Source organism: Salvelinus sp. IW2-2015, unplaced genomic scaffold (assembly GCF_002910315.2).
Source record: "Salvelinus sp. IW2-2015 unplaced genomic scaffold, ASM291031v2 Un_scaffold86, whole genome shotgun sequence".
Lineage (NCBI taxonomy): Eukaryota > Metazoa > Chordata > Actinopteri > Salmoniformes > Salmonidae > Salvelinus > Salvelinus sp. IW2-2015.
In genome coordinates this window covers 194,052-212,696 of record NW_019942515.1, presented here as the reverse complement: position 1 = coordinate 212,696, position 18,645 = coordinate 194,052, and the positions used below count along the sequence as shown (strand labels likewise).

At 42.4% G+C, this 18,645-nt stretch overlaps 1 protein-coding gene across 1 annotated transcript in view; it reads left to right on the top strand.

Moving 5' to 3' along the window:
• The window catches only part of mpv17 (mitochondrial inner membrane protein MPV17), a 36,176-nt gene extending 18,359 nt beyond the window's left edge, over positions 1-17,817 (top strand). Inside the window, 8 exon segments of the mRNA XM_024135171.2 lie at positions 3,706-3,821; position 4,811; positions 8,766-8,811; positions 8,813-8,847; positions 10,837-10,958; positions 17,064-17,096; positions 17,186-17,238; positions 17,368-17,817. Coding sequence (XP_023990939.1) covers positions 3,706-3,821; position 4,811; positions 8,766-8,811; positions 8,813-8,847; positions 10,837-10,958; positions 17,064-17,096; positions 17,186-17,238; positions 17,368-17,437 — 476 coding nt within the window. The 3' untranslated portion in view covers positions 17,438-17,817.
• Positions 17,818-18,645: the final 828 nt, after the last annotated feature.

Genomic DNA, 18,645 nt, shown 5'->3' with positions numbered 1-18,645 from the left:
ATAACAAAGTATTGAGATAAACTTTTGTTATTGACCAAATACTTATTTTCCACCATAATTTGCAAATAAATTCATAAAAAATCCTACAATGTGATTTTCTGGATTTTTTCCCCCTCATTTTGTCTGTCATAGTTGAAGTGTACCTATGATGAAAATTACAGGCCTCTCTCATCGTTTTAAGTGGGAGAACTTGCACAATTGGTGGCTGACTAAATACTTTTCTGCCCCACTGTTTAGGTGTGATTGAAAATTATTTCTCGCCGATATGAAGATTTTTTATATTTTTTTTACTTAACCTTTATTTAAATATGCAAGTCAGTAAAGAACAAATTTGTATTTACAATGACGGCCTACCAAAAGGCATATGGCCTCCTGCGTGGACGGGGGATTAAAAATGTTAAATAAATAAATAATAAATATAGGACAAAACACACATCACAACAAGAGAGACAACACACAACACTATAAAAAGAGAGACCTAAGATAACAACATAGCAAGGCAGCATCACATGACAACACAGCATGGTAGCAACACAACATAACAACAACATGGTAGAAAACACAACATGGTAGCAGCACAAAACATGGTACAAACATTATTGGGCACAGACAACAGTACAAAGGGCAAGAAGGTAGAGACAACAGTACATCACACAAAGCAGCCATAACTGTCAGTAAGAGTGTCCATGATTGAGTCTTTGAATTAAGAGATTGAGATAAAACTATCCAGTTTGAGTGTTTGTTGCAGCTCGTTCCAGTCGCTATCTGCAGTGAACTGAAAGAGTAGCGACCCAGGGATGTGTGTGCTTTTGAGGATCTTTAACAGAATGTGACTGGCAGAACGGGTGTTGTATGTGAAGGATGAGGGCTGCAGTAGATATCTCAGATAGAGGGGAGTGAGGCCTAAGAGGGTTTTATAAATAAGCATCAACCAGTTGGTCTTGCGACGAGTGTACAGAGATGACCAGTTTACAGTGGAGTATAGAGTGCAGTGATGTGTCCTATAAGGAGTATTGGTGGCAAATCTGATGGCCGAATGGTAAAGAACATCTAGCTGCTCGAGAGCACCCTTACCTGCCGATCGATAAATTACATCTCCGTAATCTAGTATGGGTAGGATGGTCATCTGAATCAGGGTTAGTTTGGCAGCTTGGGCGAAAGAGGAGTGATTACGATAGAGGAGACCAAGTCTAGATTTAACTTTAGCCTACAGCTTTGATATGTGCGGTACACTGTGCTGACACTGTACCGTCTACCCATACTCCCAAGTACTTGTATGAGGTGACTACCTCAAGCTCAGAGGTAGTAATCTCTAAACCCTCAGAAGTTTTGGAGGTGTTCAGAACAAGGTTAAGGTTAGAGAAAGCTTGTTGGACACTAAGAAAGCTTTGTTGTAGAGCATTTAACACAAAATCCAGGGAGGGGCCAGCTGAGTATAAGACTGTATCATCTGCATATAAATGGATGAGAGCTGAGCTATGAGTTGTTGATGTAAATTGAGAAGAGCGTGGGGCCTAGGATCAASCCTTGGTGTACTACCTTGGTGACAGGCAGTGGCTGAAACAGCTAAGATACGGTACAGCGAGCGATGCATGTTATTGTTCAGACCGAACGTCACGGCTCTCAACAAACATCGCTGCAAATCCCCTATGGACTCAGGAGAGGCAAAGGTCGAGAGCCATGCGTCCTCCGAAACACGACCCTGCCAAGCCGCACTGCTTCTTGACACACTGCTCACTTAACCCGGAAACCAGCCGCACCAATGTGTCGGAGGAAACACCATCCAGCTGGCAACTGAAGTCAGCTTGCAGGTGCCCGGCCCTCCACAAGGAGTCGCTAGAGCGCAATGGGACAATATCCCAGCCGGCCCGCCCCTAACCCGGACAACGCTGGGCCAATTATGCGCCGCCTCATGAGTCTGTGACACAGCCCGGCCGGCTGTGACACAGCCTGGGATCGAACCCGGGTCTGTGGTGATGTCACAAGCACTGCAGTGTCTTAGACCACTGCGCTACTAATTGGACGGGGGAGGCCCCGTCCAATTACTTTTATGTGTAATGTAATGGAACTAAGAGTCATGATCAATGGCTGGGAATAAGCTAGCTAGCTAACTACAACAACTCCATCAACAGAATACTGTACGTTTTGTGGAAATTAATGGTGAAATGCCAATCGGATTAATGTCATTGTTTATTTCAAGGTATGTCTTTATTTTTGCTGAATTGCCTGATCTTCATTGGCCGTTATAGGATATCATGGTAGCCAATGTTTGTGTTAGCCATTTACCTGGATTTACTGCTGCTAGCTAATAGTAACACTCAGGTAAGCATGTGGCTAGCTGTACCTACCATTGGCCAACAACAGAGTTTTAGCCAGTTTGGTTATAGACGTTCAGTGTCTACTGTGATGGTAAAGGTTTATCTAGATTTTGTGTAACAGTCAACAAATGCTGATGTGCTGAACTCATAATAAGTGATGTGTTTCAAGGCTGTTAGTGGTTAGCTAGTAGGAGTAACGTAAGCCAGCAAGGTTGTGAAAGGGACTATGCTAAAAGCCTGCATGCTGTATGTGGTAAAAATGTTTTTTTTGCTGATACAGAATAAAGAACGCACAGGATATGCTCATATCATAAGTTGGCTTTATTCAGCATGCCAAAATATTTTTCTTAAACAGTAGGAGGACTAGGTATGATATGGACAGTGGCTTCACTCCTGCTGTGTATTCCCTTGTGTTCTTCTCTTGACGTCACTTTTCCAAACGCTTTCCCGTCATGGCTTTGATCAAATTTGAATATAAATGTCTCCCAAAATACAAATGTAAAGTGATATGTGGTGTTGGGACTTTTAGTGGGAAGGATGAAACAAAGGGGGCTCCCGAGTGGTGCAGTGGTCTAAGGCACTGCATCTCAGTGCTTGAGGCGTCACTACAGACACCATGGTTTGATTCCAGGCTGTTTCACAGTCCCATAGGGCTGCGCACAATTGYCCCAGCGTCTTCCGTGTTGGCCGGTGTAGGTCAAACAATTTGTTCTTAACTGACTTGCCTAGTTAAATAAAGGTTAAATCAAAGAAAGAATTATAAAATATCTGAATGTTTAACAGCAACCTAATTCTGCAATCTTCCTTTTAAGATGAATGCACTAACTGTAAGTCTCTCTGGGTAAGAGCGTAGGCGAAATAACTAAAATGTAAATGTAACAATCTTTGTAAGGAGTGGACATGTGTAGAGTAGGACAAATGCCCAGTCAACCATTCCTCTGCACCAGTGTAACTACAGTATATTTAGGTCTCAAAACCATAGAGATTTATTATAGTACACTCGTTAAAACAATTATAACAGTAGTGGTGTATGTGGTGAGTCAATGTTGATTCTTTTTAGGTACATTATGTTTGATAATCATCAGTTGTGACGTCTGATGTTATCAGTAAAGTAGAGAGGCAGGGGGCTTGTCTTTGAACCCTGTGAAGGTCTGTAGGTGTACAGGGTATTAATGGTTAATGGGGGCTGATGTCTTTGAATGGGCTTCTACTGCTTTTTCTGTCGTTGGCACCATCACAGGTTGGCATGTGTCTGTCTAAGCAAGTGTCCCCTGGCTGCTGGCACAGAGCGGCAGATGACCACATCCCAATGATCTTCTCTGTTACTCACTCTCGCTCACTTCCTCTCACCTCCCTCCCTCTTTTCTCTCCCCTCTCTCTCCTACAGGCACGCTGGTGGGGGTGGGTGATGTCATCTCCCAGCAGGTGCTTGAGAGGCGGGGTCTGGCCAATCACAACGTGACACGGACGGCCAAGATGATGAGCATCGGATTCTTCTTTGTCGTGAGTCCTCCTCTTCCTCACTCTTCTTCTCTTTTAAACTCACTGTCTCACCTCAAAGGACTGGTTAGTTCCAGTGTATCAGTCTTGACTTCACTTTTACTACACACATGCATATTGGGTTGTGCTCTCTCTCACACACACACACACACACACACAGGAGAGGAAGTTTGTTTGTGGTCATGTTAAATGGAGAGGATCATTGTGCTGTCACAAACACTACATTGGCCAGCTGTTATATGGGAACAAATCTGTGACTGTGCGTCAATAGCAGCCACAAGTAGGTATGAGTAGGTCTCTGAAGGAGTGAGAGAACAGCTGGGAAGCGTGGGCTCAAATCAAATCACATTTGTCTTTGTCACATGTTTCTTAAACAACAGGTGTAGACTAACAGTGAAATGCTTACTTAAGGTCCCTTCCCAACAATGCAGAGAGAAAGAAAATAGAAAAGTAATTACATGTAATAATAAATACACAATGAGTAACGATGTCTTGGCTATACATTGCATTCAGAAATATTCAGACCGCTTGACTTTTTCCACATGTTGTTAGGTTACAGCCTTATTCTAAAATGAATTACATTGTCATCCCCCCCGTCATCAATCTATACACAATACCCCATAATGACAAAGCAAAAACAGGTTTATAGATATTTTTGCTAATTCATTCAAAATAAAAAAACTGAAATATCACATTTACATAAGTATTCAGACCCTTTACTTAGTACTTTGTTGAAGCACATTTGGCAGCGATTACAGCCTTGAGTTTTCTTTGGTATGATGCTACAAGCTTGGCACACCAGTATTTGGGGAGTTTCTCCCATTCTTCTCTGCAGATCCGTTCAAGCTCTGCCAAGTTGGATGGGGAGCATCGCTGCACAGCTATTTTCAGGTCTCTCCAGAGATGTTCGATCAGGTTCAAGTCCGGCCACTCAAAGACATTCAGAGACTTGACCCGAAGCCACTCCTGCGTTGTCTTGGCTGTGTGCTTAGGGTCGTTGTGAACTTTCGCCCCCAGCCTGAGGYCCTGAGCCCTGTGGAGCAGGTTTTCATCCCTCGATCCTGACTAGTCTCCCAGTCCCTGCCGCTGAAAAACATCCCCACAGCATGATGCAGCCACCACCATGATTCACCGTACGGATGGTGCCAGGTTACCTCCAGAAGTGACGCTTGGCATTCAGGCCATAGAGTTTAATGTTGATTTCATAAGACCAGAGAATCTTGTTTCTAATGGTCTGAGAGTCCTTTAGGTGCCTTTTGGAAAACTCCAAGCGGGCTGTCATGTGCCTTTTACTGAGAAGTGGCTTCCGTCTGGCCACTCTACCATAAAGGCCWGATTGGAGTGCTGCAGAGATGGTTGTCCTTCTGGAATGTTCTCCCATCTCCACAGAGGAACTCTAGAGMTCTGTCAGAGTGACCATCGGGTTCTTGGTCACCTCCCTGACCAAGGCCCTTCTCCCCCGATTGCTCAGTTTGGCCGGGCGGCCAGGTCTAGGAAGAGTCTTGGTGGTTCCAAACTTATTCCAGGCCACTGTGTTCTTGGGGATCTTCAATGCTGCAGAAATGTTTTGGTACTCTTTCCCTGATCTGTGCCTCAACACAATCCTGTCTCTGAGCTCTGCGGACAATTGCTTCGACCTCATAGCATGTTTTTTGCTCTGACATGCACTGTCAACTGTGGGACCATATATAGACAGGTCTGTGACTTTACAATCAATTGAATTTACCACAGGTGGACTCCGATCAAGTTATAGAAACATCTCAAGGATGATCAATGGAAACAGGATGCACCTGAGCTCAATTTTGAGTCTCATAACCRAGGGTCTGAATACTTATGTAAATAAGGTATTTCTAGGTCATGTGTGGTTCAGTAGGTAGAGCATGGCGCTTGAAACGCCAGGGTTGTGGGTTCAATTCCCACAGGGTACAAGTACAAATTAAATAAAAAAATAAAACTTCAAATAAATAACAATAAAGAAGAAATTTAAGRTATTTCTGTTATACATTTTTTATACATTTGCCCAAATTTCTAAAACCTGTTTTCGCTTTGTCATTATGGGGTATTGTGTATAGATTGATGAGGAAAATGTTTTATTTAAAACATTTTAGAATAAGGCTGTAACCGAACAAAATGTGGAWAAAGTCAYGGTTCTGAATACTTCCTGAATGCACTGTACCAGAACCGAGTCAATGTGTAGGGGTACAAGGTAATTGAAGTAGATATGTACATATAACTAGAAATAAAGACTTGGTATCAGGATAGATAATAAACAGTAGCAGCAGCGTATGTGATGAGTCCCAAAAAAAGCTAAAAATGTCAATGCAGATAACCAAATTGCCTCCCGGACTAACTATTTAACTAACTATTTAATAGTCTTATGGCTTGGGGGTAGAATCTGTTCAGGGTCCTGTTGGTTCCAGACTTGGGGCATTGGTACCGCTTGTGTGACTGGAGTCTTTGACAATTTTTAGGGCCTTCCTCTGACATCCYCTAGTACAGAGGTCCTGGATGGTAGGGAGCTCGGCCCCAGTGACGTACTGGGCCTTCGCACTACCCTCTGTAGCACCTTGTCGAGCAGTTGCCATACGAAGCGATGATGCAGCCAGTCAAGCTGCTCTCAATGGTTCAGCTGTAGAACTTTTTGAGGATCTGACCTTGCCATCTTCACGACTGTGTTGGTGTGTGTGGACCATTTATAGATTCTTAGACTTGAAACTCTTGACCCGCTCCACTACAGCCCGTCAATGTGAATGGGGGCATGTTCGGCCCTCCATTTCCTGTAGTCCACAATCAACTCCGTTATCTTACTGACGTTGAGGGAGAGGTTGTTGTCTCAGACCTTCTTCCTATAGGCTGTCTCATCGTCGTCTGTGATCAGGCCTCCCACCGTTGTGTCGTCAGCAAACTAAATTATGGTTTTGGAGTCATGCATAGCCGCAGTCGTGGGTGAACAGGAAGTACAGGAGGACAATAAGCACACACCCCTGAGTGGCCATTTTGTTGATGGTCAGCTTGGTGGATGTGTTGTTGCCTACCCTTACGACCTGGGGGTGGCCCGTCAGGAAGTCCAGCCTCCAGTTGCAGAGGGAGGTGATTAATCCCAGGGACCTTAGYTTAGTGATGAGCTTTGAGGGCACTATGGTGTTGAATKCTGAACTCTAGTCAATAAACAGCATTCTCACATAGGTGTTCCTTTTGTCCAGGTGGGAGAAGGCAGTGTAGAGTGCAATAAAATTGCGTYATCTGTGGATCTGTTGGGGCGGTATGCAAATTGGAGTGGGTCCAGGGTGTCTGGGATGATAGTGTTGATGTGAGCCATGACCAGCCWTTCAAAGCATTTCATGGCTACAGATGTAAGTGCTACGGGGCGATAGTCATTTAGGTTACCTTGGCTACAGGTTACCTTGGCGTTCTTGGGACTATGGTGGCACAGGGACTATGGTGGTCTGCTTGAAATGTAAGTATTACAGACTGGGTCACGGAGAGGTTGAAAATGTCAGTGAAGACACTTGCCTGCAGCTTTGTGAATGTTAACCTGTTTAAAGGTATTACTCATATCGGCTACGGAGATCGTTATCACACAGTCGTATGGAACAGCTTGTGCTCTTATGCATGGTTCAATGTTGCTTGCCTCGAAGCGAGCATAAAAGGCATTTAGCTCTTCTGGTTAGCTTGGGTCCCTGGGAAGCTCCCTGCTATTTTTTGTAATCTGTGATAGTTTGCAAGCCCTGCCACATCCAACGAGCGTCAGATCCGCCGTAGTTGGATTTGATCTTAGTCCTGTATTGACGCTTTGCCTGTTTGATGGCTCGTGGGAGGTCATAGCGGGATTTCTTATAAGCATCCAAATTAGTGTCCCGCTCCTTGAAAGCGGCAGCTCTAGCCTTTAGCTCAGTGTGGCCATTGCCTGTAATCCATGGCTTATGGTTGGGGTATGTGCTAAGCTGTCATCAAGGAAAAGGTTGGCTACTTTGAAGAATCTCATATAAAATATATTTTGATTTGTTTAACACTTTTTTGGTTATTACATTATTCCATATGTGTTATTTCATAGTTTTGATGTCTTCACGATTATTCYACMWTGTAGAAAATAGTAAAACTAAAGAAAAAACCCTTGAATGAGTTGGTGTTCTAAAACTTTTGACTGGTAGTGTACATATTACCTTAATTACCTCGACCAACCGGTGCCCCCACATATTGACTCTGTACCGGTACTACCTGTATATAGCTTAGCTACTGTTATTTTACTGCTGCTCTTTAATTATTTGTTACTTTWATTTTTWATTTTTTACTGATCTATTTTTTTCTTAACACTTATTTTTCTAAAAACTGCATTATTGGTTAAGGGCTTGTAAGTAAGCATTTCACTGTAAGGTCTACACCTGTTGTGTTTGGCGCATGTGACAAATACAATTTGATTTAATTTGATTTGACCCAAGGACCACCCAAGGCCAGGCCACAGCACCAAGGTTCCTAGACACGCCACACACAGATGTTCCCTCTCAAACACTCCTTCTCACAGACTCGGTGACATGACTGACATGACAGAAAGCTGCTGCAGAAACTCTATTAGTGTGTGTGTGTGTGTGTGTGTGAATGTGTGTGGTGTGTGTGTGTGTGTGTGTGTGTGTGTGTGTGTGTGTGTGTGTGTGTGTGTGTGTGTGTGTGTGTGTGTGTGTGTGTGTGGGTGTGTGTGTGTGTGTGGTGTGTGTGTGTGGTGTGTGTGTGTGCTTTTTTCAATTTATTTGTATTGGAATTGTCAGTTTACTTCCTGAATTGACTGACTTCAATTTTGAATTGACACCAACCCTGTTGTTTCAAACATATTTGTTTCCGGAATGTTCTGAAAAGCATAATAATTTTTCATGATTGATTCCTGCTGTTACGCCATCAGTCTTTCATGATGAATCTGTGTGAAGTATCCTGATTGTTCTTTTTTCAACCCAGGGCCTGCAATAGGTGGCTGGTACAAGGTTCTGGACAAGCTGTCACTGGGGGACTAAAAGTGCTGCCATGAAGAAAATGCTTTGTCGATCAGGTGAGGGGCATCTGGGGGCTGCAATTAAGTAAAAAAACTGCAGTTTACATCTACAGACGCCAGTTTACATGAATAGATCATTTAACAAGGTTAATATTCTTTAGGTAAGTTCTCTGTCCTCTAATGGGCTGGTTATTAACCCTTGCATATGACTCCTCTAGTCACAAATCTTACATCAACAAACATTCCAAATATGAATGGACCCCAGGTTAAGCGCCATCAAAAATGCCTGTACTGTGGTGCCAGCCAGAGCTGAGTGAAATAGGTGTGACATGCATCAGAGGAATCTATTTCTGCCTGTTCCCCTAAAGGTTGAAGCCCCTTCAGCGTCTGTCAACCAATCCCTGCATTGACAGGTGGGGGAACAAACGCCTACTTGCATAATACGCAGCTAACATGATTTGGGATCTGTGAATGCACAGGATTAGAGAGGACAGTGAGAGGCGAGCACCGCGCGGCCTCTCCTGGAGGAGGATTAGTGTACACTCTGAAGGATGCACACTCTCCACGATCTCCTTTCACTGCACAGCTATTTTCACACACAAAACAAGCGATTCCAGCGCAAATTTGTGATCTTTAAAGACCCACTCCCCCCCCCAAAATAATATGTCCTGTCACTATACAGTCAGTGGCCAGTTTGTTAGGTACACCCATCTAGTACCGGGTAAGACCCCCCTTTGCCTCCAGAACAGCCTGACTTATTTGGGGCACGGATTCTACAAGGTGTGGCATTCAAACGTTGCTCAATTATTATCAAGGGACCTAACTTGTGCCAGGAAAACATTCCTCACACTATTACACCACCGCCACCAGTCTGCTACCGTTAACACCAGGCAGGATGGGAMCATGGATTAATGCCGCTTACGCCAAATCCTGACTCTGCCATCAGCATGACGGAACAGGAATCTGAATTCGTCGGACCAGGTGATGTTTTTCCACTCCTCAATTGTCCAGTGTTATGAGTGGGACCCAGTGTGGTCATCTGCTGCAATAGCCCATCCCTGACAAGGACCCGACGAGTTGTGCTTTCCGAGATGCCATTCTSTACACCACTGTTGTACTGCGCCATTATTTGCCTGTTTGTGGACCGCCTGTTAGCTTGCAGAGGCAATTTGGAACTCGGTAGTGAGTGTTGTAACTGAGGACAGATGATTTTTACGCACTACACGCTTCAGCACTCGCCTGTCCCGTTCTGTGAGCTTGTTTGGCCTATCAATTCATGGCTGAGCCGTTGTTGCTCCTAGACGTTCCCACTTCACAATAACAGCACTTACAGTTGACCGTAAGTGCTCTAGCAGGGCAGAAATTTGACAAACTGACTTGTTGGAAAGGTGGCATCCTGTGACAGTGCCACGTTGAAAGTCACTAAGCTAGCTCTTCAGTAAGGCCATTATACTGCCAATGTTTGTCTATGGAGATTGCATGGCTGTGTGCTCGATTTTACGATTGTATACACCTGTCAGCAACGGGTGTGGCTGAACTAGCCAAATCCACTAATTTGAMGGGGTGTCCACATACTTTTGTATATATAGTGTATGTTATACAAGTATAACCGTTTCCTCAGTGACTATGCTTTTGGTGATTTGAGAAATGTTGCATTAAAGATCAATAAAAACCTACATGGGTCTGTGTTTTAAAAATGGCCATTTTCACTTCCGTAAATATGTATTATGACATCATTGGCTTATATGCAGAACCCTGCAGAGGTAACAACATCCTACAGGCGCTCTACTTTCAGGGCCCAACTGGACTCATCATAATCATCGCAATTATCCAATTTTCTTTTGAAACCTTTTAATAGTGGCCAGTGTGCATCCTTATTTGTATGCACAATGTCCATGGAAAAAGTATGCTTCCATTAACTCACTGAGCTTTTTTTCCACTCATCTTGCATGCACATGAACATTTATATAAACATGTACATTCACACACACAAAAACATCACACAGACACACACATGTACACAGACGGATAAAACAGTGTTTTTTCTTGTCATGTATCAACAGTTGGGCTTTGCACCGTGTTTCCTGGGTGCCTTCCTGGGGATCTCTGGAACCTTGAATGGACTGACTGTGGAGGAGAACGTTGCCAAGCTCAAGAGGGTAAGGCTCATCTCATTATGACTTTTCTCCACTGATTTCAATTAAACATACATTAAACCTCAAAGAATAAGATCATTAAATAACATACATTAAGCATGAGTTGCAAATATATATAGTTGAATTCGGAAGTTTACATACACCTTAGTCAAATACATTTAAACTCAGTTTTTCACAATTCCTGACATTTAATCCGAGTAAAAATTTCCTGTCTTAGGTTAGTTAGGATCACCACTTTATTTTAAGAATGTGAAATGTCAGAATAATAGTAGAGAGAGTGATTTATTTCAGCTTTTATTTCTTACATCACATTCCCAGTGGGTCAGAAGTTTACATACACTCAATTAGTATTTGGTAGCATTGCCTTAAAATTGTTCAACTTGGATCAAAACGGGCAGGTAACCTTCCACAAGCTTCCACACAATAAGTTGGGTGAATTTTGGCCCATTCCTCCTGACAGATCTGGTGTAACCAGAGTCGGTTTGTAGGCCTCCTTGCTCGCACATGCTTTTTCAGTTCTGCCAACAAGTTGTCTATAGGATTGAGGTCAGGGCTTGTGATGGCCACTCCAATACCTTGACTTTGTTGTCCTTAAGCCATTTTGCCACAACTTTGAAAGTATGCTTTGTGCGTATTGTCCATTTGGAAGACCCATTTGCGACCAAGCTTTAACTTCCTGACTGATGTCTTGAGATGGTTGCTTCAATATATCCACCTGCCTCATGATGCCATCTATTTTGTGAAGTGCACCAGTCCCTCCTGCAGCAAAGCACCCCCACAACATGATGCTGCCACCCCCGTGCTTCACGTTTGAGATGGTGTTCTTCGGCTTTTCCTCCAAACATAACGATGGTCATTATGGCCAAACAGTTCTATTTTTGTTTCATCAGACCAGAGGACATTTCTCCAAAAAGTACGATCTTTGTCCCCATGTGCAGTTGCAAACCATAGTCTGGCTTTTTTATGGCAGTTTTGTAGCAGTGGCTTCTTCCCTGCTGAGCGGCCTTTCAGGTTATTTCGATATAGGACTCGTTTTACTGTGGATATCGATACTTTCGTGCCTGTTTCATCCAGTATCTTTACAAAGTCCTTTGCTGTTGTTCTGGGATTGATTTGCACTTTCACACCAAAGTACGTTCATCTCTAGGAGACAGAATGCGTCTCCTTCCTGAGCGGTATGCCGGCTGCGTGGTCCCATGGGGTTTATACTTGCGTACTATTGTTTGTACAGATGAACGTGGTACCTTCAGGCGTTTGGAAATTGCTCCCAAGGAAGAACCAGACTTGTGGAGGTCTACAATTTTCTTTCTGAGGTCTTGGCTGATTTCTTTTGATTTTCCAATGATGTCAAGCAAAGAGGCACTGAGTTTGAAGGTAGGCCTTGAAATACATCCACTGGTATACCTCCAATTGACTCAAATGATCTCAATTAGCCTATCAGAATCTTCTAAAGCCATGACATTTTCTGGAATTTTCCAAGCTGTTTAAAGGCACAGTCAACTTAGTGTATGTAAACTTCTGACCCACTGGAATTGTGATACTGTGAATTATAAATGAAATAATCTGTCTGTAAACAATTGTTGGAAAAATTACTTGTCACGCACAAAGTAGATGTCCTAACCGACTTGGCACAACTATAGTTTGTTAACAAGAAATTTGTGGAGTGGTTGAAAAACGAGATTTAATGACTCCAAMCTAAGTGTATGTAAACTTCCGACTCCAACTGTACATGCTGATTTTTGTAATCACAAAAAATCAACATGTGGTCTGAGACAGAGGTGTGTAGCGTTGACCTTGGAGCCCAGGGACTGTCAGATCCCTGTAGGTACCCCTGTAGCTCCAAAACTGAGAGGAACTCCTTTCCTCTCCTCTTCTGTGTTCTCCAGGAAACAAGCTGAGTGACCTCCATCTCTGCCCCAGTATAATTAAAGCTATTTTCTCCCATGGAGGGATGAAGGAATGAAGGGAAGGAGGGTTGAAATAGCGCTGGTGACTCATGTCTTAGAGAAGGTGTGTGTGTGTGTGTGTGTGTGTGTGTGTGTGTGTGTGTGTGTGTGTGTGTGTGTGTGTGTGTGTGTGTGTGTGTGGGGGGTGGGGGGGGGGTGTTCATCCACCGTTCTTCTTGCTCGGCGGACCATCAAATATTTATGTAAGGAAGGCGCTTGAGTTTAAATGAGGCCGAAAGGGCAGTCACCAAAATGTCAGAAAAGACAGAAAACAAATGGCAATTGTGCTCATTAGGCAAGACTGTGATGTGAAATAAATGTGTGGTGAAAGGCAATAATGTGACCACACCTTCCCCATCTAAAGCCAGATGGAACTTAGTCTGATAGACCGTACTAGTTAAAATGGACATTAGTGACACGTGGGAATGTTTGCAGACATATGGGTGATTCCACACCAGGAAGGCTCGAAAATATTTTGGGTGTCTCAGATTGTTCTGGCAATTCTCGCATAGAAACTTAATTGGGAGGAAGGGTGTTTGACATGTTTTTTACATTTGTATCACAAACCATTGTTAAGAAAATCTTGATGAAAGTGGCCATATTATGCACTTTTCAGACCTATACATACCTCCTGTAAAACCCTATGATCCGTGAACCGTACATGATACAGACAACATCTTGGTGTCATTATACTCCTTATAGTGTGCTCTAAAATATGGAGTATTTCTAGATTCTGAAATACAATTTCACATTCATTTATTCAACATAAAAAATATGAATATGATTACCTCAAAAGTACCCTTTTTTTGATTGTACTATACAAGTACTTCAAATTGTCAGAGTTGGTGCTCTGCTACTGTTGAAGTTATGATTAATTGTATGCACACCACCAACACAATGAATGGAAAAATGTATTTGTATTTATTAGGGATCCCCATTATCTGCTGCCAAGGCTACTCTTCCTGGGGTTTCAAACACATTAAGGCACTTACATCACACATAAAACAAATATAAAACAGTATATCATATAACATTATTAYACCACTACATATCTACAATACAAAATATATAATACCACCATTCAACAATATTACAATGTACGTGTGTGTAGAGTGTGTGCGTGTGTGTGCGTATGCGTGTGTCTGTTCCTGTTTGTGTGCATCTCTTTACAGTTCCCGATGTTCCATAAAGTGTATTTTTAATCTGGGTTTTAAAATCTGGTTTTACTGCTTGCATCAGTTACCTGATGTGGAATAGAGTTCCATGTAGTCATGGCTCTATGTAGTACTGTGCGCCTCCTATAGTCTGTTCTTGACTTGGGGATTGTGAAGAGACCTCTGGTGGCAGGTCTTGTGGGGTATGCATGGGTGTCTGAGCTGTGTGCTAGTAGTTTAAACACACAGCTCGGTACATTCAGCTTGTTAACACTTCTTACAAAAACAAGTAGTGATGAAGTCAATCTCTCCTCCACTTTGAGCCACGAGAGATTTACATGTATTTTATTAATGTTAGCTCTCCGTGTACATTTACATTAGTCCAGGTGCAACAAAACTAGGGCCTGTAGGACCTGCCTTGATGATAGTGTCGTTAAGAAGGCAGAGTAATGCTTTATTATGGACAGACTTCTCCCCATCTTAGCTACTGTTGTATCAACATGTTTTGACCATGACAGTTTACAATCCAGGGTTATTCCAAGCAGTTTAGTCACTTCAACTTCCTCAATTTCCACATTATTTATTACAAGATTTAGTTTAGGTTTAGGGTTTAGTGAATGATTTGTTTCAAATACAATGCTTTTCGTAATAAAAATATTTAGGACTAACTTATTCCTTGCCACCGATTCTGAAATTAAGTGCAGATCATTAAGTGTTGCAGTGATTTCACTTGATGTAGTAGCTGACATGTATAGTGTTGAATCATCTGCATACATTTACTCAAAGCCAGTGGCATGTCATTAGTAAAGATTGAAAAAAGTAAGTGCCCTAGACAGCTGCCCTGGGGAATTCCTGATTCTACCTGGATTATGTTGGAGAGGCTTCCAAGAACTGCCTATGTGTTCTGTTAGATTCTTTATCCAAAATATAGTAGGGGATGTAAAGCCATAACACATATGTTTTTCCAGCAGCTGACTATGATCAATAATGTCCAAAGCTGCATTAGTCTAACAATACAGCTCCCACAATCTTTTTATCGTCAATTTCTCTCAGCCAATCATCAGTTATTTGTGTAAGTGCCGTGCTTGTTGAATGTCCTTCCCTATAAGCGTGCTGAAAGTCTGTTGTCAATTGGTTTACAGTAAAATAGCATTGTATCTGATCAAACACAAAAGTTTACTAAGGGTTGGTAACAGGTTGATTGGTCGGCTATTTGAGCCAGTAAAGGGGGCTTTACTATTCTTGGGTAGCGGAATTACTTTTGCTTCCCTTTAGGCTTGAGGGCACACACTTTCTAGTAGGCTTATATTGAAGATTCAAAGGAAACTCCTTCTGCTGGTGACTTGCTGAATGTAATTGGTTAATGACCATAATGTCAATGTCTATGTCATATCTTTAAGAGTACCCAGTCTGGAAATTTGACGTGTTTGAAGAGAATATTGTTCCAAATATAATGAGATATGAGATATTAATATTGTTAATGTTGAATAAATGAATGTGAAAATGTTTATTTCAGTATCTAGACACTCCATATTTTAGCACACCAAGATGTTGTCTGTATCATGTGCGGTTCATGGCTCATGGACTCTTACAAGAGGCATGTATAAAAAGGGCCTTAAAATTGCCACTTTCATCATGATTTTCTCAAAAATGGTTTGTGATGCAAATGTAAAAAGAATATCAAACATCCTTCCTTCCAATCAAGTTTGTATGTGAGAATTGCCGGAACAATCTGACATACCAAAAATATTTTGGTGCCTTCCTGGCGTGGAATCTTCCATATGCAGCATCCTCMTCAGTCCTCAGCCCTGCTCTTCAATAGCTAGTGGCAAGCCGCTCTGGTGTCAATCACGTCACAGGCCCATCCCAACTATGACTTCACTTCACCTCATCTTATAGTGTGGGTCAAGCTCTCCCCCGGGACCACTTGGTTATTCATGTGGCTTATTTCGATGGCCACTGATGCTACAGTACCTACCTCCTCTATGGCTCCTGTAGAGCTAGATCAAAATGTATGTCTTAGCTCTGACCTCCCTCCCTCCCTTCTTTATGAGATGATGAATGGGTTGGAAACGTGAAGGTCGGAGATGTCCATTTTGAGTGCAGCCATTCTTCTACACATGCGGTCAGTCGCTCTGCTTCGCGCTGCTGAATGCTGATACTGAAGCAAAAAGGTCAAGCGCACACTACCTCCTGGGAACACAAAAACAAGTACTAACAACTCGTCTACCTATTACCGTTTTCATTATGTGACAGTTTGATGGTTTTATGACATTCTCAGAGCTCAGTGTGTCATAATTAAGGGATCATATGGTGGGCGCTGGCCAAACAGTTCCATGGACGCATAACTGCAGCCTCGTGAGCTCAAAGAAGTTAGTTGTCTCTTCAGCCCTAGAAGAAGAATGAAAGATGTCCGCTCTCCAAAGGGGAAGGATTTTGGTAACGCCACCGTGTGTCTCTGATGTTGTAGTACTCCGGTGTTTTCACCCCAGGTGGCCGGTGCCTTGTTTTCTAGTAATTAGGAACTGTTACGCCAAAGAAAACAAAGACAACATTTCTGGGAACATTGGATTATTTTACACACCTAGTCTTTCCCAATAAAGACATTTAAAAAAGAATGAAATCCATCCAATCTTATTGGGTTGACCTTTAGGGAGATGGRCCAGGCTTAGTGAGGGTCCTGGCTGTTCCAGATGGCTGGTTGTTTTATATGCCATGTGATGTGAGGGAGCAAGACACGGCACTGACCCACAGTTGTTAATAACTTGAGACTATGGTGCTGTGCTGTCAGCTGTCACTGTGACTGGCCCAGAGGGGGGCCAACACATACTGTAACCCCTCACAGCTTGACTGATAGCCCCTACCTATCTGGTCAGGGTTAGAGGTCAACACAGGTGTGAACTGGAAGAAGGCATCCGGTGAGGATCAGTGAAGATGTTTTTATTAGAAATACACAATCCTTCTAAGCTCTAACGTAAAGGTCTCTGTGTCCATCTTATTCTCTGCAGGACTACACAGATGCCTTGATCTCAAATTACTATGTAAGTTATCCCTGTGAAAGGCTTAAAATATTATTTACGGTATGAACCACTCTGTAATGTTTCATTGAATGTGTTCCGCTCTTTTTCAGCTATGGCCTGCAGTCCAGATTGCCAACTTCTATTTTATCCCACTGCACCACCGGTGAGCCCCTGGGATGGTTTAGTGACATCAATGTAGTCCATATACATTTTATTTCCATATTGATCTATTCAATGGCATTGATCTATTTATTCAGCTGTGATGTGTCAGTATTGAACTCTTGTCTTGCAGATTGGCTGTGGTCCAGATTGTAGCTATCGGCTGGAATTCCTACTTGTCCTGGAAARCCAATAAGATGTGATGGATATTTCAGGACCCGCCCTACCTCACACATATAGGACTATCAATGAGACTTTTACACCTGCAAATAGTGTGATACACGGAATCCAGAAAGCTGTGAATCGCACACTAAGTTAGCAGTCAGGAAAAAAATTGTTAACAAACACTATGAAATATTCAAACTTGGGGAAAAAAGAAACTTGAAACTCAAACTTTTGCATAGTGAAAGATTTTTGTGAAATTTTGTCACATCTACACTACTGGTCAAAAGTTTGGACACACCTACTCATTCAAGGGTTTTTCTTTATTTTTACWATTGAAATAAGACATATGGAATCATGTAGTAACCAAAAAAGTGTTTAACAAAAAACAAAAAGTATCAAATCAAAATATATTTGAGATTCTTCAAATAGCCACGCTTTGCCATGATGACAGCTTTGCACACTCTTGGCATTCTCTCAACCAGCTTCATGAGGTAGTCACCTGGAATGGATTTCAATTAACAGGTGTGCCTTCTTAAAAGTTAATTTGTGGAATTTTTTTCCTTAATGCGTTTGAGCTTGTTTTGACAAGGTAGTATTCAGAAAGAAGTATTCAGAAAGTCCATATTATGGCAAGAACAGCTCAAATAAGCAAAGAGAAACGACAGTCCATTATTACTTTAAGACATGAAGGTCAGTCAATACGGAAAATGTCAAGAACKTTGAAAGTATTTTCAAGTGCAGTCACAAAAACCATCAAGCGCTATGATGAAACTGGCTCTCATGAGGACCACAGCAAGAAAGGAAGACCCAGAGTTACCTCTGCTGCAGAAGATAAGTTMATTAGATTTACCAGCCTCAGAAATTGCAGCCCAAATAAATGCTTCACAAAGTTCAAGTAACAGACACMTCTCAACATCAACTTTTCAGAGGAGACTGTGTGAATCAGGCCTTCATGGTCGAATTACTGCAAAGAAATCACTACTAAAGGACACCAATAAGAAGAAGAGACTTGCTTGGGGCAAGAAACACGAGCAATGGACATTAGACCAGTGGAAATTTGTCCTTTGGTCTGGAGTCCAAATTTGAGATTTTTGATTCAAACAGCCGTGTCTTTATGAGACGCAGTGTGGGTGAACGGGTGATAGGATGAATTCTGCATGTGTATTTCCCACTGTAAAGCATGGAGGAGATGGTGTGGGGGTGCTTTGCTGGTGACACGGTCTGTGATTTATTTAGAAATCAAGGC